Source organism: Suncus etruscus, chromosome 3 (genome assembly GCF_024139225.1).
Source record: "Suncus etruscus isolate mSunEtr1 chromosome 3, mSunEtr1.pri.cur, whole genome shotgun sequence".
Lineage (NCBI taxonomy): Eukaryota > Metazoa > Chordata > Mammalia > Eulipotyphla > Soricidae > Suncus > Suncus etruscus.
Window position 1 is genome coordinate 4,312,392 of NC_064850.1, and position 23,592 is coordinate 4,335,983.

Consider the following 23,592-nt stretch of genomic DNA (forward strand, 5'->3'; position numbering starts at 1 on the left):
AACGGGGCTAATTGTTAAAGATAAGGAAAGTTTAGGACCAATTGTTGATCAATTTGGTGGTCATGAACCACAGGTGGCTGCTGGTTCATGGACCATGACGAGGTTATTAGTCTCAATTTAGAAGTGCTGCAAGTGAAAACTACCGTACACATAAGATACGAGACTTTGTATGCCAGTCTTTGTTTTGATTTTTATTTGGGGACCATGCTTGAAAACACTCAGGACTTATTCCTGGTTTTGTCCCTTGTATTGTCAGGGAGACCATTTGTAGTGACAAAATTGAACCTTGTCCACCACTTGCAATGCAGCATTCTGGCTCCAAGACAGTGTCTCAAATGTAATGCCTCAGGAATTCTTTTGTAGAGACTTTTTCTTTGCCGTCATTGAAAGGCTATTTCTGTGGATATGTTAGATTAAATTAAATTTGCTATCAAAATTAATTTGACGTGTTTCAATTTTAATGTAAGTATGAGATCATTTTACATTTTGATTATGGCATTTGTAGAAAAATATAGAAAAGACTGTAAAGAACTGAGCAAAAGAACTGACCAGAAAGACTGATAGGAAGTATGGAGGATATGTATGGTAATATAGAAATGAATAATTGTGAACTCAGGCTGAAAATGTAGGGAAAGGGGCTGAGAGAATGGCAATGGAAAGAAGGGACTAACTATTTGTGGTCCGAGTGTTGGCAAGTGGCCCAGAGCTGTTAGCTGAGTGGGAAGGTGAAGAAATGGTGATGTGATCAGAAAAGAACATTTCTATGCTCCTGATGTGTTATGGAGATGCTGAATTTTCACATTTAAGCTTTTATTTTTAGCTTAGATTGAAGTAAATTTGTGTAGGAAGCATTATTTATAGTAGCCAGTTTAGGGAAAAAAACAGGTTTTTGAATAAAATTTCCTTAGAATATGTGTACATATGTGTATATTTTTATTTAACTGAAACAACAAATTACTTCTAGTAAAAGTTACAAACTTTTAAAAAAAAGTTGAGTAGATGAGGCTGAGTGATGGCGCAGTGGTAGGGTGTTTGTATTGCACGCGACTGACCCAGGACAGACCAGAGTTCCATTTGGCCCCCCTAGCCAGGAGCGATATTTGAGCACATAAGCAGGAATACCTCCTGAGTGTCACCGTATGTGGCCCCAAAGAAGTTGAATACAACAAAATATGGATATCTTGTATTTTCATCCATTATTGTAATATAGAAAGGTCAGGTAGAATTTAAAATTAAAGATATTTTGCCAAAAGTAAAGATTGGCTTGAAAATAGAGATCAGTGCAATCCATCTAATAAACTAAATTGGCCATCAGTGATCTCCTCTTAGTCCCTACACCACAAATGAAAACACACACTACAGCTTGCCTAGGGCATACTTAGAGCAAATTTAGTTAAGTAATCATTGGGCAGTTGGCAGAAATTAAGAATACTGCTATTAAATATTGAAAGCAGCATTTCCCAATTCATAAAAAACTAGAAATGACTCCAGGTTTAAATTAATAATCTTTTATTTATTTATTTGAAGAGGGAAGATTTGGATAAATTTGGAAAGTGCTTAGAGCTTGCACGTGATCAAGTTCAGCAATCACTCTTGACAACTGTAGGGGGAATCCTATTTGATACGATGGGTTGAACCTCCAACCTCTCAAATTAATGGCTTAATGAAAATAAAATTCCATGTCAAATTTCTAGATATAAATCCTTTGTAGAGTCCAACATCTTCAGACTTGGTGGAACTATTTTAAGTATATTCAAGTAGATGGTCTGATGGTAGCTTCAGTATTTAGAAAGTTTATTAAAAATTCATGAAATGGAAAGACAGTGATACAACTATTCATACTTTATTTATAAGGCAAAATGTTATGTAAGTGAATGATGTAAAATGGCAAAGAATGGTGCACATTAATCTGCATTATTATACCATACCCTTAAATGTATCATTTATTATTCTACTGTGGTCCAGTAGAGATAGAACTGACCTGCTTTTAAGGTGACATATTAAAGCTAATTTTAAGAAGGTTAAATTCTTAAAAAGAATTGGAAGAAAAATTCCTGTTCATAAATAATATCAGCATTTTAACAAAATAATGGTTGAAATGATATGCAATTAATTTTTTACTTAGCAAGCACTTAATAATTCAGTGTTCTGTGGGCTTAGTATCTAGGAGCTGTAGAAAGTTAGAAACTTTAGTTCTTTATAAGTCCCCCCCGCAAGGACTTTTTTGGAGGGGTACTTAGGGCAATGCTCAAGTAACCAGGGTAACTCCTGGTTATGTGTTCAGGAATTAACTCCTGGAAGGTTCAGGGATCATATGAGATGCCAGGGATCAAAATCAGGTTGGCCATAGACAAGGCAAATGCCCTTATCCTCTATACTATTACTCCAGCCCCCCGCCCCCAATACCCTCTATACTATTACTCCAGCCCCCCCGCCCCCAATGCCTTGGCAAGTCTTTTCTGTTCATAGCAGCGAAAGAGAAGCTTGTTTCTCTTTCCTTACTTTTAGTTTCCCTCATTTTCCCATCAAAACTGGAGAAACTTAATCGAAATACAGAGCACAGAGGTCTTCAAAGACAGTTGTTCTAGTCAACTCTACCATGAGTTTCAGTCCTAAGCCCTAAAGCTAGAGAAGGAACATTCATGGATGACTGTGGATAAGTTTCTTGGATAACAGCGTGATTCCATTTCCCAGAGTCCTTCCTTCACACCCCTTAAATAGAGCCAAAGTGACAGACAAAGAGAAAAAGGCCAATGCCACTTCAGTGATTTAAATCATTTCTGTGGAAGTGTCAGAGGGAAAAACACAAGATTTCTGCTTCATAAAAGACTGGAATGTCTTTTAATTTTCAGATATTCTACCCTAAATGAGTGCAGGTGAAACAGTGGCAAAGGAAGGACTGAATGATTGCCAAAGTCAGCAAAAATCTTTGGCACTTTTCTTCTAAGGAAGACAAAAGATAATATATTTATATAAATATAACTATTTATATTTATATTTATTTTATTTATATTTATTATATATTATATTTATATTATATTATATTTACTTATAATATAAGTATAACTAAAGATTGGACTGAAGGCAAAATTTGCTCTTCTGTTCCTATGGGATTAACCTTCTAGGATTCACTATATGTTAAAAATTATTCTTTTTTCCTAGTCTGAACCACCAGTTCTGGTCTACAATCTGTGATGAAAAGTCAACAGTGAGGTTCTTTGTCCACTTGATGAACAAACAGGGCCTGGCCAGGAAAGAATTTTATAACAGGATAGAACTTTATAATTTATTTGATTATGCTTTTAAATATATGAATATATAAATTACTTCACAGACCATCTTCCTAAATGCACTTAAGATAAAAATATAAAGATCAGAGAAATCTTTTAAGAATGATGAAGGAGTGTGTGGAATGACATCATGGCTGGTAGAGCATTTGTCATGCATGTGGTTTGATCCCCAGCATCTTATATGCTCCCCTTCCACCCCCAAAAAAGAATGATGAAGGAAGGGTCTGTTGATTATCATTCTTAATCCTTATTAATATAGTTACAGTGCTCTAGGCAGAGTGTATTGAGTATAGTACTATTTTTAATAAAATAGTCATTTATGGCAATTTGAAAACATTAAGATATGGATTCAGATTAGAATATTTTGTTGCACTTTTTATGATATAGCTGCATTCAAAAATATATACCACAGGGTCATTTGCATTGCACATGGCCTACTCTGGTTCAATCCCTTCCCTTATTGCTCCCTGAGCAATGCCAGAGTTATTTCTGATTTTAGAACCAGGAGTAACCCCTGAGCACTACCTGGTGTGGCCTCAAATCAAAACAAAAATACACCACAAAATTTTTAACTTCTATATTTAAAACCAAAATGTAGGATCCAGAGATAGAGTATTGCAAGAAGGACATTGACCTTGCATGTAGATAACCAGGGTTTTATTCCTGGCACCTAGATGGTCTTCCAGGCCCTGCTAGGAGTGATCCATGAGTCTAGAGCAGGAGTAAGTGTGGTGGGAGCACCTCTGAATGTGGCCCAAATACATACACAGAGAAAGAAAACACTCCAAAAACCCAACATGTATCTTCAAACCTATTGATGTATATCATAGCCCTTTCCTTAATTTTAGAACTCATATAGTATAGAAACATATATGTATAAGCTTCTATAAAGCTTACACAGTAAAGAAACATATATTGTGACTTGAGTGCAGTTCAGTGGAAGAGTGCACTTTGAAAGTATGAATATGAATCCTAGGAAGTAGGAATATGATATCTGCAATCCACCAAAAGAAATAAAAAAAAAACATGTATCTAAAGTTTAATGATTCCTTCAGAGTCACGTAAATTTCTTCTGTTAAATTATTCCAATTACTTTGAGTTATGCATATTTATTATTCTCTTCCAATTTTTAAAACATTTCTTTAAACAGATCATCTTTAAAAACGATGCTTTGTATTTAAAGGGAGAGTTTTGTTTTTCTATAGAGTAATAGCTACCTACATTTAAATTTCTATTTGTATAGTGAGTTTTTTTTCTTTCAAAAAAAATAATAGGCATAGATCACTAATTAACTAGTCCTGTTTTCCTAATGGATCTCATTAGAAACTGTAGAATGGTAGTTTCCACAGGTGATATTTATGTTGTAGTATCTGTACAGTATCTCTAGTGATATTAAGCTCAAATAAAAGTTTTTGATAAAAGGTGATATTTAACTTTATATAAGACTAAAATATCCTCTAAAATATATTTAAAAATTCAATGTGCCTTTAAATTACCATGTCTACAGAGATATAACATTTTCAAAGTATTTTTTTGTAAATATGGGAAAAACTACAGAAATATGTTATGTCCTATTCCTGGGGAAATGTTTCTCTTATCAATACTGAACATGCTAGGGAAGTTCTAACTCAGAATACTGCCCCTGACAGAGCAAAGTGCACACTGACCTCCAGTTCCATGCATGTAACGTGAGACATGGGTCAAGCCCCCACTTCATCAAGCATCCTGTTAAATGAACTTGCAGAGTACAGTGAGATCTGAGGGAAAAAAATCTCTACAGTGTCACTGGAATGTTATGGATGAATAATGCTTTGGGCCAAATGTTGCTCCCTGGTGCACCATTTGGGTTTAAGTTGTACATTGGAGTAGCTAAAATTATAGATTTAGAAAACAGGCTCATATCCTCAGTCTCAAAATCCTCAGTTCCCATTTCTATAAGAAACGAAAACAAACTTAAAGGCATGAAAATTTAACTAAATAAAGATATGCAAGAACCTAAAACAGTTCATGCTAAATAGCTAGTATCTATGATGATGAATCAACAATGATAAATTGATGCTGTTAAGTATGGCAATGTCATAAACTGGCCCAAATGACTGTTTTATTGCTAAATTTTGCCTGTCATGAGGAGAGAACTTCTTTGGAAATATCTGAGATGAGATAAATTAGATAAATGATAATTAATTCCCTAAACTCAGCATGAGTATAAAGGTAATGGGAAGAAAGACTTGAAGCCAACTCTTACCTTTATGACTCAAACCTGACATTTATTGAAAAACTCTGGCCAAATTACTTAACATCCTTCATAAACTCCTGATAGCCATCAAAAAATTAAAGTTCAAGACATGAGAAAGGCAGATGGTAAAGCTGATAGTTGTGAAGAGCATTGAGATAGAACAGCATAGAGCTGAAATCAGCTATTACAGTTCACCAATCTGTAAAATGGGACAATAAAATACATTATAGGATGTGTGAGTTAAATGCAATGGTTCAAGTAAACCATATTCAAAAAAATCCAATAAAACCATTGTTGTGGTCAAATGAGATTATATCTGTAGAGATGTTTTATTATGTATGATGTTTTATTCTCATTTCACTTGTACTGAGTTTTAATTTATTAACCATTGTTCAGTAGTAGCATTATTAAGAAATTGGAAGCAGGTTCTGCATGATGTGGATAATATAGACCTGAGCTTCTCTATCTTTAAACACTATACCTGAAATCATATATTAATAAAATCATTCCAGTTCCTTTGGCAAGTGTGCTTTTTATTATATGTTGCATTAATTTCAGTAGTCTTCATGGAGAATTTGATGGGTGTATTTTCTTAGTGGAATGTTAAAGAATATGGAGGAATTCTGAAATTGAATATTCATTTTTCTCAAACTTTTAACTTTCTAATAATTATGAAAGACATAATTAAATATTTACTATTATCCTGTCTTCTATTAACAGTTTTATTTGGTCTAGTTGAATCTGAATTTCATGGGGCAGAACCCAGTCATCCTCTGTGCTTTGTAAAGATCTTCAGCTGATCCTAATGTGTAGCCAAGATTAAGAGAAACTGCTTCAAAATGAGAGAATGAAGGCAATATAAACTGAAAATGATAAACAAAAAATAGCATCTGTTGATTTAGTTCTAATGAGAGTTTTTAAGGAAATAAAATACATTTATTACATTTTACCAATTCTTTTTTCCCTATCTATAAACCCAACCATCCAGTTATTAGTCAATATTCAAGATAATGGCCTGCCTCTATTTGAGAAAAAGAAATTAATGGTACTGAAGAACTAGCAAAGGTCATAAAGGGCAAAAGACCCTCAATGATCTTACATTAATCTTAATAAATAGCTGTATATTGGGAATAAAAATAACGGTTTTCAATGGACAAATGATGGTACATTCATTCTGATTATATTTCTTAGCCCCTTTTAACACCCTCCTTGCCTCAACTCATGAGATCAGCAGAAGCAAAAAGAAAGGCTAGTGATGAAACAAAGCCTAATATTTGATCTTAAAAAGCTGTTGCAGAACCATCTTTTGATATTTACTACTGTAGGCAAAAATAGAAAGAAAAAAAAAACCTCACAGTCAACATCTAAGTTCCTGTCTTTATTTCCAAGTAAAGTTGCTATTATTTCAAGGCATAGTTTGTTGATTGAGTATATAAAAGAATCTTGAGGAGTCTAAATGAAATGTTGCAAAGAATCTTCAGAGCATCCTTCTGCTTAAAATGTATGATGTTCCCTGTACTTGTCACCATTTTCTGAAATTATGCACCCAAATTGTCATACATGTTTTTATTTCCTGTTTTTTAAATTTATGGGTTCCATTATTAAATTTTTTGACAGGTGATTTTCCAATAAATTCATAATATGAACTTTGCTATTCTAGTTTATGCCACCATCACCCAAACCAAAAATTAAGAGGCAATGAAAGTATGTTGATTCTGAAATACATGTTTACTTCCTCTTCACTTAAAAATTGACCAAAGAAAAGTCCCAGAGGCTATTAATAATGAAAAAGCATCTCATTCCTTCTGTGATATAAAATTACAAGGGAGAGGCTTAAAAATCAGCTTCTACTCTTGAGAATTCTGAGTCCCCTGAGGGATGTTGTAACCCTGCAGGTTATGTCAAATGGGTTTTCTTCAGAGCCACATTTACCAAATATTAAAAGACATTTCATAAACATCCACGTTTGCTACATATGCCAAGTCTCTCTCCTCTTCAGTTCAAAGGGATGAAGTAGAAGAGAATCTTAATGCAACAAAGGAGGGATGGATGTGTGAAATATAAGGCTGAATAAAAATGGCTGAAAAGCAACCCAACCGAGGCTGAACGGCGGCCACACCCAGTGCTATATGGAATGTTTGTAATAATTCTGCTATCAGCAGTGCAACAGCACTGCTTTTTAATTTCATCCATTTGCTCCTCTGATAGTCACGATTAATCTATAGTAGTTACAGTAGGTGACCCAATGCTAGACAAAAAGCCCTGAAATATTTCAACACGGAGCATCCTTAATATGTGGCTACGCCATCATATTTTCAGGATACTGAGAGCAAGCCTGCATTTCCCATCTCCTTTGTGTGGCCACAAATAACAACCCCAAAATGGGTGTGTCCCTCTTAAAAAAGATACACCAGAACCCTCTGGGTTAATGGTTCTACCCGGAGGAGAGTTCAACCTCTTTATATTTTTTGGCAGAAATGAAACAAGATGGGGTTTGAATGGAACAATAAGAAAGCATTTTTGAACTCAAAGGATGAGAAGAGATTTAAGCAAGAACTGAGCCGTCGACGGATCCAAAATAAAAAATAATAATTCTCAGAGGAGACAAATGATGCATTATTTGAAATGCTAGCATGACAGTGAGAAAACAAAAGGATGGATGGGGGTGGGGTCAAAAAATAACCAACAATAAAATAATAATAATAATCAAACACCATCCACTGTGATTTTTTTTTGACAAAACAAGTTTACTCCCCACCAACGACACAAAGCTCTGCTGGGCATCAAGCATGCATAGAGGTCCCACAGGTGAAAAGGATGCACAATGGCCAGAGTCCGGGTCCCCCGTGATCCGCAGGCATGCACTACTGAAAGAAAGAAAATACCCTGACTTCTCCAGCTGCTCCACACACAGTCCATCTTGGTGGAATCGGCACTGGCCTGCATCGTGCGTGCTCGGGGGGCTCTGGGGGGCTCGTTGGCTGTCCGCTGGGGAGGCCACTGAGCAGGTGGCGCTCGGGCGACAGTGCCCCGGCTGCAGACAGACTGAGGTTGCAGCAGCCCAAGAGCGGCGGGCGGGCGGGCGGGCGGGGCGGGAGCGGCGCCGGCGCCGCAGTATCCGCGGCAGCCAATCAGAGGACGCGCCTGCCCTGATGCTGCGATGCTGCCCGGAGTGGTCCAGCACAGGCCCAGGCGGAGAGGCCCAGGGGTGGGGATGGAGGAGACTACGGGTGGGGTGATGGTGGCGAGGGGATTTGGGGCTGCTGGCGGAGTGGTTGAGGCTGGAGGGCGTCTCCTGGCAGAAAGCATCTTCTAGACATTTCTGACGGGCCCAAACGACCTGTTGTTGGGCTGACCTCTTGGAAAACAACTTGCATTGGTAGATAATATATGGCATTGATAGAGTGATATATATGCTCTTGGTTTATTGTCTCCTCTAATTGCCCCTCATCTGCTCCTGCACTTTCTCCTCCTCCATAAATGTTTTGAGTTTTGATAGTATTTTAAAAATATATATTAACACCATTGTTACTTCAGTGTAAAATAGATTAAACGAAAAAGGGAAACTCTTTAGTGAAAAAATATCTTTCTTTAAGCATCATGGTTACAAACATGTTTGTAATTGGGTTTTGGTTATAAAAAAAGTACACCCCCCCTTCACTAGTGCAACATTTCCACCACCAATGCTCTCCCCCCTCCATTTCCCTCTTCCCCCACTCCCTGCCTGTCTGCCAGGCAGGCATTCTATTTCTCTCACTCACTACCATTGTCCCGATAGTTGTCAGTGTAGTTATTTCTCTAACTGCACTTACCTCTCTTTGTGGTAAGCTTCATATCGTGAGCTGGACCTTCTAGCCCTCATCTCCATCGTCTCTGGGTATTATTACAATACTGTCTTTTATTTTTCTTAAACCCCAAAGATAAGTGAGATTATTCTCTTTTTTTTATAAGTGAGACTATTCTGTCTATCTCTCTCCCTCTGACTCATTTCATTCAGCATAATAATTTCCATGTCCATTCATATCTAGGAAATTGTTTTAAGTTCTGGCCATGCTGGACACGCATTTTCAATCCTTCTATCAAGGCGAGTCCTATTATCTCTCTCCCTTTCTCGTACTTGGCAAGCTCCCGAGGATATTTGTTTTCAAGTCACAATTGTTGTAAGAAATCCTACAGTGATTCCCCACCTCTCCAGGACCCAGACTCTCTATTCCCTTCTACATATAGCATGGCTTGTGCATTGACTAAAAAAAATGCACAGGGAATTCAGGAACTAGATTCAGAGTTCCTGGTTGCTATAGTGACGGTGGAGGGAAGAACAACCAGTGAAGCAAAGGGGGGGATTTTGCATCAATGGACACATTGCTGAGACAGGTGCCGGGGGCGATGATGCTATTGTGTGCACAATTTGGGAGACAGTATCCAAGCCACGTTAGTCATTGATTTCAAAAGTGCCTAGTTAGGAGAAAAATGTCAGTGGGAGAAAGGGAATCAGCTAATCAAATCAGCTCCAAGTGCATTGTCAGACTAGATACCAAGTCCCTGAGATGTGAAGACATAAAATGGCATAAGGAAAGAGGACTCAGAAGAATAGAAGGTCATGGGGGCTTCCAGGTGCTTGCCTGGCATGAAGTCAACTGTGGCTGGATCGCCAGGAGTAACCCCTGACAGGTTCTGATCATGAGACACCAAGAAAGAAGGATTCCCTTATCACTAGCCAGGCCTTGCCTTGTCCACCAGGCCTCTCGTTCTTCCTCACAGAATCTGGGACCTTCACCCTTCTTCCCAGTTTCCAGAGGTATTCATTCCGGGAGCTGCATCTACAGAGAAAAACACATCCACACCAATATAGACCCAAGACAGGACTCTTGAGGCTCTGTTGGTAGGTCTGGTTTATCTCCCGTTTTATAAATACAGACTAGAGGTCATTAGGACTAGAGCATAAGGACTATTATTTTAGACTATAAACTGCCGGAGAAATCAGAGAAGCCACCTACAATTTCCTTACAACATCCTGTTTAGGAAGCTCAGTAAGAACCATGTAGGGAGAGGATTTGGTAGAGGAAGTCCCCAAGGTGAAAGGGGGTGACGGTCATGAGCACTCACGGCCACACCATGAAGAAGTCTCTCAAAGAAACTCTCAAATGGATCCTTTTGAGAGACACTGTTGACTTTTTATGGGGAGTCGGGAGAAGCAGTGCTCAGGACTTAATCCAAACCATGTGTGTGCTCAGAGATCACTCCTGTCAAGGCTCAGGGGACCTTCTTGGATGCAAGGGGTGGGGGGTGTTGGAAACCTGGTCTCTCTGATCCCTACAGCCGCTACATTTTCATTGGGTGTGTGGTTGCCTTTGAAATGGCAGTTTTGTTGAATGACCACATTGTTCAAGTCATGATCAAAAGCTTGGAGCACCCCAAAATTAACAGAGCATTTAATAGTTGAAGAATGAAGAGGAGAGATGTATGATGCCACAGAAAAATGCACTAGTAGAGTAAGAGTTGGAGTTTTTATTACAGACTCAATTAAAAAAATGAATTTATGGCAGGAAAATCCAATAGAAAAGGATAAAGAACTTGACTGGGAACCAAGGATGAGTTGCGTAAGTTAGTTATGTGGACTAATAAACGTACAAGCCATTTATCATCGCTAGACTCTTTCTCATAATATATAAGTGTATTTATTACAGCTAAGGATGTTTGTTTCTACGAAATAAGATTTATTTCCCACAGACACCATAAACACGTGCTCGCTTTACACAAATGCCTGCATACTATTAATTGAAAGCTCTTGCCAAGATGAAATTGATAAAGCGAGTTAGGAAAGATATGCAAATGATCCGTTTGCAGTGAAAGAAAACAGAAAGCAAAATAAAGCTTGCTAAAAGCAGGCAGGAACTGCCACTGTCTTTAAACCAAGAGAGAACAGACGGGCTTTGTACGCAGCCAAGCTTAGAACTTGGTTTAGGTGCCTGCCAGGAGAGGAAGTGATTTCTTTAGTTTCAGGATGAAATCACACTTTAGGCGGTCTGTTCTAAATAAAAGCAAAATAGTCAAGTTTTGTAATCTCCTCTTAGATCAAAATGAGATGCTGAAGGCTCCCATTTCAGAGTGACTATATTATGTCTTTCTCCTGGAGCACATGGATTTGACTAATGAGAATCGCTGGCACCTACTCCAATAAACTATTCAGTAAGTTTTTACTGAGCATCTATTATTGTCTGCTAGGCACTTTTTAAAACATGAGACCAAGTTTCAGCCTGCAACAATTTTACATGATAAAACACTGAAGAAGTGGATATGGAGGTGCATATTTTATTTCACTTGTGGACAAGTGCTCAAGGAAATAGATATAATGGTGAGAGAGTAGGAATCGGGTAGAAGTTTACTTAAAATTTATTAGGAGCATCAGCAAAGGCCTAATTCATTAATTCACAAGGTGAAATTAAAGCAGAGTCCTAACAGAAGAGATGAAAGCTGTTTAAGATATCTATGTATTTATTTTTATATATGAGAACATTAATAGGTGTGCTAAAAACAGATTTCAGGTTGGAATATATAATATATATAAAACCATTTCTAGCATTATCCTAAAAATCCTTGATTGCTTTTTAGTGCTCTGAGAAGTATATTAACGAAAAGCAAAGGCACAGAACATAAAAAAACACTTTGCTATGATCAAAGAACACTAAGATTTCTGTCTTACACCATATGGAATAAGGCAATTTCAAGGAACAACAAATTTGGTACATAACTCAGTATACCAAAATAATGCATTAATTAGCTTCAATTCAAACAATACATTTGTTGTTTGCTTTCTAAGGCAGTATATATTTCGTTGCTATAAAATCTTTACTAGGGAGATGTTTGTTTTTATTTCTTTCTTTTCTTTTCTTTTGTTTTTGGTCTACACTCAGCAGCACTCAGGTTACCTCTAGCTCTGTGCTCTGAAATTACTTCTGGCAGGCCCAGGGGACTATATAGAATGCTGGGGTTCAAATCCAGGTTGGCTGTATGCAAGGCAAATGCCCTACAGCTGTGTTACCACTTTGGTCCTGCCTTCATTTCTTGATTGATTGATTGGTTGGTTGATTTACTCATTCATTCAAATTGCATTAAAAAAGCTTATACTAAGTTTATCTCTATAGCCATAAAGGTAGTTTCTCACTAAGAACTTGAGTAAATGGGGATAGGGCAGGAACTCACATGTTCATAGGTAAGTACAGTCACTCATAGATCTATGAGTAGGAAAATATGAATACACACAAAAGAGAGTGATCATGGAGAAAAGGGTGTTTCACGGGGCTTCAGAGAGTACACAACAATTAAAACTGAATTGTGATCAAGAAATAGGTTTATGAGTTTCATAGTTATGAGGACTTTCAGGCAAAAGGACAGGGAAACTTAATCACAAACATGTATGTGCAGGGACCAGAAAGAAAGTGACCAGTCCAAGAAATAGTAAATGAAGAACATCACTATAGGATCGCAAAAAGAGAAATTATATCATAAATGAAATAATTTATCCAAATTTGACAAAAAACATTCCAAAATTAATAAAAAAAATACCCCACAAATTCTAGCATAGCAAAAGTTAGTGAAACAGTATCCAGCTCATCTCACAATGGAACTATAAAATACTTAAACCAAGTAGGAAATCTTAAAATAAATAAATCCTGTTTACCTTAGAGAAAATTTTGAATCAGTATCTATCAGATGTAAGTGGGACCAAAACACAATTGAGCAACCCCCTCAGGTAATGAGACATAATAAGTATTGGGAATTCTATACCCAGCAAAACTAATACATGCAAGTTTAAATATAAGTTGTTTTTTATAATATCTTTATTTAAGCCCCATGATTACAAACATGTTTGTAGTTGGGTTTCAGTCATAAAAAAGAACACCCTCCTTCACCAGTGCAACCTTCCCTCCACCAATGTCCCCATCTCCCTTATCCCCTACCTGCCGCCTGTATTTGAGACAGGCATTCTATTTATCTCACTCACTGCCATTGTCATAGTAGTTGTCAGTGTAGTTATTTCTCTAACTGCACTCATCACTCTTTGTGGTGAGCTTCATATTGGGGGCTGGTCCTTCCAGCCCTCATCTCTATTGTCTTTAGCATTAATACAATAATGTCGTTAATTTTTCTTAAATCCCACACATGAGAGAGACTATTCTGTGTTTTTCTCTCTCCCTCTGACTTATTTCACTCAGCATAATAGTTTCCATGTCCATCCATGTTTAGAAAATTTCATGACTTTATTTTTCCTGATGGTTGCATAGTATTCCATTGCATAGAAGTACCACAGTTTCTTTGGCCATCATCTGTTGTCAGGCCACTGGGTTGTTGACAGATTCTGGCTATTATAAATTTCACTGCAATGAATATATTAAAGTGAGATAATTTACTAACTGAAGATACTACAGGGAAATAAATCTACTCAAGGTGGTATTTCAAAAAGAAGAAAACAGAACTTAGGGGAGAAAATGATAAGGCACAAAAGAATGCTAAGCATAAACATGGAAAATGGGGCTAATGATGTGGTTCAAGTGAGTAGTAACTGTCTTGCAAGTGTGAAGTAGTTTATTATTTTTTTTCTATCACTGGATGTCCCCTTGAGTGCCTCCAAATGTGACCCTGGTATCCTGTTTCAGCACAGTGGGTATGGATTAACATAAAGTGATATCACTGTTAATTTGGTTTGAAGTGATAGTTTAAAGAATGAAAAACAGGAGCTGGAGAGATAGCACAGTGGTGGGGTGTTTGCCTTGAATGTGGCTGGCCCAAGAGGGACCTGGTGTGATTCCTGATATCCCATATGGTTCCCCAGCCTGCCAGGAGCAATTTCTGAACACAGAGTCAGAAGTAGCCCTTGAGCACTGCCAGGTGTGGCCCCAAAACAAACAAACAAACAAACAAATAAATAAATAAAATTTTAAAAAGAATGAAAAACTGCCAGCAATAAAGACAGAACATAGGTATGAGGAAATAATATGAATAGAAGCAATCAAAGTTCCTATACTCATTCAGAAGAAAGATAGAGTCAAATTTTAGTTGATAAAAGTCAAGTCAGATTCATTGTTAAGCATTTAAGGAGTCACCACTAAAAATGAACACAATTTCTAGATTAATAAATATATAACCAAGGTAATTAATAAGTAGAAATCAATAGAGGAAAGTCAGAAGAAAAGAAATGATAAAACATTTGTAATAAAATATTACCATATTTTCCAGTGTATAAGACGACCCCCTAATTTTGCAGTTAAAACATAGGTTTAGGCCTCTATTCGCTGTATCAGACAGAACCTTCCTGTGCTGCAACTGTATGTACCACAGTGAGCCAATCACAACAAGCAAAGGTGCCAAGGTTCTCCTGGAATAGACTTCCTCTCTGACTCTGGCCCATCTGAGCAGGCTTTTGACAGTGTAGATTCGGGTCCAGAACATTGTCTCATTTGCATGCATCAAAGCCTGCTTGGATTGGCTGAGTCAGAGAGGCGGTCCGAGCAGCCTTGCGGTGTTTGGTGCAGAACAGTGTCTAATTTGCATGCATCAAAAGCCTGCTTGGATTGGCTGAGTCAGAGAGGCGGTCCGAGCAGCCTGGCAGTGATTGGTGCAGAACATCGTCTCATTTGCATGCATCAAAAGCCTGCTTGGATTGGCTCAGTCAGAGAAGGGCGGTCAGAGCAGCCTGGCAGTGATTGGTGCAGGATCGAGTTGGAAAATCCGTTTTGTGGCAATATTCAGACAATTTTTGTTTAGCAGCATATTGAAACATTTTTCGGGATATACTCGGCATATAAGACAACCCTCGATTTTCGGTTGACTTTTTTTGTTTCAAAAGTCGTCTTATATGCCAGAAAATACGGTAGATAAACAAAATATGTGTAAATAATAAAGTATTAGATATCCATGTAAATAAATCCAAATAATACTACCTGAAAGGATGGAAACCTATGTTGGATAAAACCATGTAGTCAAAATATTTTTACCAAAAATATCTTTACTTTTCTTGAAATAAGTTAAAATGGCTACCCTACTTTTTTGGTATAGTGACATTGCTAAATTCAAGTATTAATTGTAGTATTTGTAATACTTTTGAATGTTCTTTGTATATAACATATCTTCTCTGAATAAAGATGAAACTATTTCTTTTTTCCAATACATCCTATACATTTATTTCTTTATCTTGATTCACTGCACTTTATCCTCTCCTATAATGTTGAGCAAAAATGGTCACAGGGAATATTCATTGTCTTACTGTTGTATTAAGATAAAAATGCACTGAATATTTTATTAATGACTTTGATGTTGGCTGTGAATCCTGTAGGTGTTCTTTATCAGATTAGGGCAATTTCCTTCTTTACTAATTTTCTGAGAGATTATACCATGAACAAATAATTCATTCAAATGCTTTTGCTAAACTATTAAGATTATCATGCTTTCTCCAAAATTCTGCTAAAATATAAATTATACAGATCAAAATTTCAATGTTAAACCAAATTTGTATTTTAAAAATAATCCCACATGGTCCTGACTATCAAATCTTGGTCATATTACTCTAAAATTTATTAATATTATGAATTAGCCTTAAAGATTATCTTTTTACTTTGCCTTTTCGCCTTTGTAATATCTGTTCACTATCATATTTTATTATTATTTCTGCATGCTATTCTTTTATTAGTTCCTGAAAATGAAGGTTTAGATGATTTCCAGTCCCCCTAATATATACTTAAAAGTATAACATTTCATCTAAAATGTTTTTACCTGCATTATATGTTTTGATATATTATGTGCATGCTATTATTGAAAACATTTTCAAATAGTCATTAGGATTTATTTCAGTCCACTGATAATTAGAAATATAAACTTAAAAATACTACCTTCTATTTATTTTTTATTGGGAGGGGCTGGACCATCTTGATTGTGCTTGGGGAGCAGAGATAGAAGTAAAGACAGCTGTGTACAAAGCCAGTCGTGTAACCCTGTATAGTCTCTTCAGCCCCTAGAATTATAAACTTTTGAGGATTACTATAACTATCCTATGTATTTATTTTTAGTTTTATTATACTATAAAATTACTCTGTTCAATTCCAATCATCTAACTTTCTTAAGAAAAGTCCAACATGTGCTCTGTGATATAGGTGTCAAACTGGCATGTCTATAATGAAGTAAATTTCAAGGGGAAGTATTCTACCAAATGTTGACTGGGCCATATTGGTTAATATCATTTAAATAATATAACTTCTAATATTATTCTATATGAATAGTTATATTGAAAGATGTCATAGCTTCTAACTTTGATTTGATTTGTCTTTTTTTTTTAATTACCAGGGCTGGAGAGATAGCACAGTGGTAGGACATTTGCCTTGCAAGCAGCTGACCCAGGACAGATAGTGGTTCAAATCCCAGCATCCCATATGGTCCCCATGCCTGCCAGGAGTGATTTCTGAGCATAGAACCAGGAGTAACTCCTGAGCACTGCTAGGTGTGACCCAAAAACCAAAAAAAAATTACCATATTTTTTTATATCATGAGACGCATAAGATGGAAAGTCTGTGCGTTTTCTGGATTGAATGCTGCCTGAAGCTGAAGCCTGAGTAAAGATACTAACCATTCGGCATCTGCAGTGTTATACCCCTTTATTGCGCAGACATACCACATAGTATGAACAATCAGAGCAATGCACTTTCACAGGTCTACAATCATCATCACATTGAGAGCTTTGGTTTAAGACTATTTGATTGCTGCTGCAACTTTTCCCCTTGTTTTCCTCATCTAAAAACTATGTGCATCAGGTGCATCTGATAGAGTAAAAAATACAGTAATAAAATAAATGGTCATCAAGATTGAAAATGAACAAGCAGGGGACCAGAGAGATAGCATAGTGGTAGGATGTTTTCCTTGCAAGCAGCCGATCCAGGACAGATGGTTGTTTGAATACCATATGGTTCCCTGTGCCTACCAGGAGGGATTTCTGAGTGCAGAGTCAGGAGTAACCCCTGAGCACCACCGGGTGTGACCCAAAGCAAATAAATAAATAAATAACATTTAAAAAATGAACAAGTAAAGTATTCACTAAAAAACTTCACATAAATATCTATGAGATTTTCTTGTATATCAATAATATTCTACAGAATAAAAAATTGTGAGGCTATAAACAAGACTTGCAGTTTTTGAATACAAGATAAGAAGACATATCAATTGTATTTCTACATACTATCAGTGAACAATGAAAAAATAAAATTAAGAAAATAATTTAAGATTGCAAAGATAGTATAGGAGGTAAGTCAATTGCTTTGCATGTGGCCTCTTTGGTCACAAAGAGGCTTGGTTTGAAAGCCAAAATTGTCTATGGTTTCCCCAACACTGCCAGGAAGTACTCCAGGAATAGTGCCTCAGCATTACCAGGCATGGCCACAAGACCCAAACACACAAATAAACCAACTATTCAATTTATAATAGCATAAAAATACTTAAGAAACATTAACAAAAATATGCCAGCCTATATTTGAAAAGCTACAGTTTTATTGAGGGCACAGAGATTGTTTGTCAGAGAGCCTGCCTTTCAGATGTAAGGCTGAGAGTCTGAGCAACAGCACTGACTCACAGGCTCAGTGCCATTTGCTGACACTACTGTCTGGCCATACAGGTGGTACAAGAGAATGTGCAAACACCAGTGCCCATTGAAACCCAATGCGTGGCACCCCCCTCCAAGTAATAGCAACTAAAAGAGTATGTAAGAACTGCAACCAGCTATGCAATCATCAGTCAGCACAACAAACAAGTTCATGTGCCAACCCTCAACCCCCGACCCCCAGTAGATCCAAAACAAAGATGGTAAAAAGACATCAAATGTAGAAACAGGGATATAGCTCAATGGTACTGTGAATTGCATATGTGAGGTCTTAGATTAAATCTCTCACACTAGAAAACAAAGAATGAACTGAGTGGAAAGACATTTTTGTTCACACATCAAAAGGTTTAATATTGTTAAGATGGCAATATTCCCCAAATCAATCTACAGCTTTAACATAATACTTTTGAAAGTTGTAATTATATTTTTTGAAGAAACTGACAACTTGATCCTAAAATTCATATGGAAATGAAAGGAACTCAAAATAGATAAGACACCTTGAAAAAGAACAAAGTTGTAGGTCCTCATGCTTTCTATTTTGACTTACCACAAAGATACAGTAATTAAGACAGTATGATACTGGCATAGATCAATGGACTAGAAAATTCAGAACTAACCCATTCTTTACATAGCCAACAGATCACTGGTGAGTGCTATGAGTAGTCAATGTAGAAAAGAATAGTATTGGGAAGCCAGGAGAGAGTTCAAAAAGCTAGAAAACATGCCTTGCTAGAGTCTGAACCCTAAGTCTGAACACAATCCCTAAGCTCTTTCAGGGTTGACTCAACTGTACCTTTGACTCTAGCATTGAAAAATCAGACCTGTTCTGCTCAGGTAGAATTGGTCCTTGGCCCCACAATCAGTGCTAGGAAGGCCCTCAAAATAAAGCATATTTGTTTTACATATGGTGCTGGGACAGATAAATATGAAAAGTTTAACAAAGTTAAACTCCTGTCTTACACCATAAACAAAAAATTATCTCAAAGAAGATTAGAGACTTAGAGAAAAATAAAAAAAAACAATTATCAGCCTAAATATTTAATGACCTTAGATTAGGCAGAGCATTCTGTGATATGGTACCAAAAGCACAAGGAACAAAAGAAAACCAAAAAGAGATAAATTGGACATAGTCAACTTTAATAATTTTTCCCTCTTAAAAATCTATTAAGAATGTGGAATGATAGGCAGAATCTGGAAGCAAATCAGATGCCCAAGAACAGATGAATGGTTAAGGAAACTGTGGCATATCTACACAATGGAAGACTATGCAGCCGTTAGGAAAAAATGAAGTCATAAATTTTGTTTATACATGATGGACAGGACAGTATTATGCTGAGTGAAATGAATGAGTTAGAGGGATAAACATAGAATAATCTCACTCATCACTGGAATATAAGGAAAACAAAATACAGTGTAAGGCTGATATCCAGAGACAACAGAGATGAAAATAGGGAGAATAGTTCCAGGATAGATAGCTTGCCACAAAGAGCAAAGGATGCATTTGGAGTAGAAAAAATCTAATATGGAAAGTACATTCATGACACCCTTTCATTGGTAGTAGTACAAGGCACAATACCACAAAAGAAAAGAGTCGGGGGGGGGTGAAAGAGGGAGAAAGAGAGGTGAGAAAGAGTGTGAAATAAAATGGCTGCCCCAGAGGCAAGTGGGAGAGGAGGGGTAGGAGGAAATAGGACATCAGGGAGAGTGAGGGGGAAACTTGACAATCGTGGTGGGAAATGAGCACTGGTGAAGGTTGTTATACATTGCAGAACTGTAACTCAATCATAAACAACTTTATTTGTGAAAAACTATTATAACAACCTTGTAACCATGGTGTTTAAATAAAAACATTAAAAATGAATGTGGAATAAAACCTCTAGAATGGGGAAAAAATTTTATAAATCATACGTGGCAAAGGAAATGCACCCAGAATATATTAAGGACTCTTAAGAACTCAAGACAGCCAAATTTAAATATGGGAACAACATCTAAATATTCATTTCCCTAAATGATGATATACCAAGAATCCATCATTAAAAGGTACGAATTATTGTTAGATAAATGAATATCAAACTAAAATAAAATGCCTTTTTTTTTTTTTTTTGGTTTTTGGGCCACACCCGGTAACGCTCAGGGGTTACTCCTGGCTATGCACTCAGAAGTTGCTCCTGGGGGCCGGGAAGGTGGCGCTACAGGTTAGATGTCTGCCTTGCAAGCGGATGGACCGCGGCAGCGTCCCATATGGTCCCCCCAAGCCAGGGGTGATTTCTGAGCGCATAGCCAGGAGTAACCCGTGAGCTTCAAATGGGTGTGGCCCAAAAAAAAAAAAAAAAAAAAAAAAAAAAAAAAGAAGTTGCTCCTGGCTTGGGGGACCATATGGGACACCGAGGGATCGAACCGCGGTCCGTCCAAGGCTAGCACAGGCAAGGCAGGCACCTCTAGCGCCACCGCCGGGCCCCAATAAAATGCTATTTTATAGTTAATACAGTATATATAAAAACATGGAAAATGCCAAATGTTATGAAGGTGGAAAAATATAATCAGTGTAAATGACAGTGGAAATGTAAAATGGTACAGTCACTTTGAAGAAATGAGTTTGGGAAATAATTTGGCAGTTCCTCAAAAAGTTCAACTTAAGAGCTACAACATGACACAGCAGTTCCACTCCTACCTTTACTCAAGAGATTTAAAAGAAAGAAATGAAAATAGAAAATGATATATGCCTCCTTCAAACCTGAACATAAGTCTGGCTGGGTGCAGTATTCTAGGTGACGCATTCATTTCATTGAGTTTTGTCACTATATCCCACCACTGCCTTTGGGCCTTAAGGGTTTCTTGTGACAGGTCTGCTGTAAATCTCTCTCTCTCTTTTAAATAATATCTTTATTTAAGCACCATGATTACAAATAAGATTGTAGTCGGGCTTCAGTCATAGAAAGCACATCCCCTTCACCAATGCAACCTTTCCACCACCAATGCACTCCATCTCCCACTTCCCCCACCCCCTGTCTGTATTTGAGACAGGCATTATATGCCCTCTGCATGCCTATGTTCATTGCAAATCTATTTACAATAGAATTTGGAAACAACCAAGGTGCCCTTCAACAGATGAGTGGCTAAAGAAACTGTGGTACATATACACAATGGACTACTATGCAGCATAAGGAAAAATTAAGCCATGAAATTTTTCTAGACATGGATGGACATAGAAACTATTAGGCTGAGTGAAATGAATCAGAGGGAGAGAGATAGACACAGAATAGTCTCACTCATCTGTAGGATATAAGAAAAATAAAAGACAGTATTGTAATAATTCCCAGAGTCAGTAGAGATGATGTGTGAAAGGACCAGCCTATGATATGAAGCTTACCCCAAAGATTGGTGAGAGCAGTTAGAGAAATAACTACACCAACAACTATCATGACAATGACAGTGAGTGAGAGAAATGAAAAGCCTGTTTTGAAGATAGGCGGAGTGGGGAAGGAGATAGATGGGGGGGGGGCATTGGTGGCAGGAAGATTTCACTGTTTAAGAGGATGTTCTTTTTTTTATGACTGAAACCCAACTACAAACTTGTTTGCAACCATGGCACTTAAATAAATATATTAATTAAAATATATACAAAATAAAATGTATTTATATATACTTAAAAAAGAAAATAGAAAGTTAAAAATATTAAGGAACAAGGGAGGGAAGTGATGAAAGAGAGGGTGAGATAGAGAGAGACAGGATGTTCTGGGATTTCTTTAAGGGAATTATAAAAATGTTCAAAAATTAGATCATGGTTATGGTTGTATAGCACTGTGAATAAAGCTTTAAAGATTTTAAGTTTTAAAATGCCCGAACTGTCCAATTTAAAATAAAGTGTGATTACACTTTAATTTTTAAAAGGAAATGTGGAAGAAAAAAAAACTGGCCTAAGATGCTTCCTCCAGGTGGCTGCAATGTTGCATCTCTGCATGAGGTTTGGGTATCAGTGGGAGCTGGAGTGGAGCCTCCGTGGCCATCTTGCCTAATCACTCATCAAGAGCACAGGCTGGCAACCTGACATGGCAGTTTGATGACTGTTTCTAAGCCCACCTCCCCTGGCCAGCCTTGTTCTCTGTTTCAGCTTCTCTGACAGTACAACGTGGCTCAGGCCAAATCTGCCCTCTGGAGCTCCATAACAACCCGAGTTTATTGATGTCCCTTTCCTAGTCCTTCATTCCCATCACATCGATCAGAAATTCCTCTGTTGGATTTCCCATATACCAGAATTGATTTCTTATAGTCTGCACATTTCTACCAAACCCAGGCTTAACTGTTCCTCTTGCTGTTTCTCTTTTCTAGAGATTTCTTCAGACTTTTTTCTCTCCCTCTTCTCTTTCCCATCTCTCTCCCACTTTCTCTCATTTTTGGGACACACCCAGTGGCACTCAAGGATTACTCCTCACTCTGCACTCAGAAATCATTTCTGGTAGGTTCCAGGACCATATGGGATGTTAAGGATTGAACCCGGGTCCATCCCGAGTTGACTGCGAGCAAGGTGAACACCCTACCACTGTGCTATTGCTCTGCCCACCCTTCCCATCTCTTTCTCTCTTTGTTCTCTCTGTCTCAAAGAAAATAATCTCATTGCCAAGATTCAGCCCCACCACCACCAAGGCTAGCAGGACCTGTTCCAGGCTGGGTAGAGATCAATGACCCAAGCTTGGGCTAACTGCTGGCGCTGCTGAGTAGTGCAGAATGCCTGAAGCCAAGGAGGAGAGCTCACCTAAAGCCTTTCCTAGCCTATGACTTCCTTAACACTAGAATCCACAACAAAGGGAGAAGAGCTATTAAGCCATGAAAACTCTGGGAGTCAAAAATATATCTTCTTAAGTGAAAGAAACCAATCTGAAAAGGCTTCATGTGCCTTGGTTCTTAAAAAGACTAAAACTCTGGAGATAATAAAAACGTCAGTCATTGCTAAGGTGTTTCAGGAAAGGAAATAGATAAACAGGTAGAGCCCACAAAATTATAGGGTAATAAAATGTTCTATATGGTATTATAATGATGAATATATATCATTATACATTTTTCTAAATTAGAACCTGAGCAGTGGCGCAAGCAGTAAGGCCTTGCACGTGCTAGCCTAGGATGGAAGGTTCGATACCCCAGCGCCCCATATGGTCCCCCAAGCCAGAAGCGATTTCTGAGAGCATAGCCAGGAGTAACCCCTGAGCATCACCGGATGTGACCCCCCCCAAAAAAAAAACAAAAAAAATAATACATTTTTTAAAATTAAATTCAAATTCCAATGTCCAATTAACAATGTTACAATGCCCAATTTCACAATCTAGGCGATTGTGACACAGATTCACTCTTGGGAACAAATATATTGTTTCGAGGAAAAATGCTAATATTGGGAATTGCTATGCTTATTGGGGAGGGATGCAGAAAATTTG

At 37.5% G+C, this 23,592-nt stretch overlaps 1 protein-coding gene across 2 annotated transcripts in view; it reads right to left on the minus strand.

Annotated features, from left to right (window-relative positions):
• The window catches only part of RTN1 (reticulon 1), a 226,029-nt gene that overhangs the window by 14,241 nt on the left and 188,196 nt on the right, over positions 1-23,592 (minus strand). Inside the window, exon 1 of one of the 2 annotated variants that reach the window (XM_049770368.1) lies at positions 8,412-8,575. The exons of the other annotated variant lie outside the window; for it this stretch is intronic. Within the exon in view, the coding sequence (XP_049626325.1) occupies positions 8,412-8,472 (61 nt within the window). The 5' untranslated portion in view covers positions 8,473-8,575. Of the gene's footprint in view, positions 1-8,411; positions 8,576-23,592 lie in introns of those variants that run through there. 2 annotated transcript variants of the gene reach the window in all.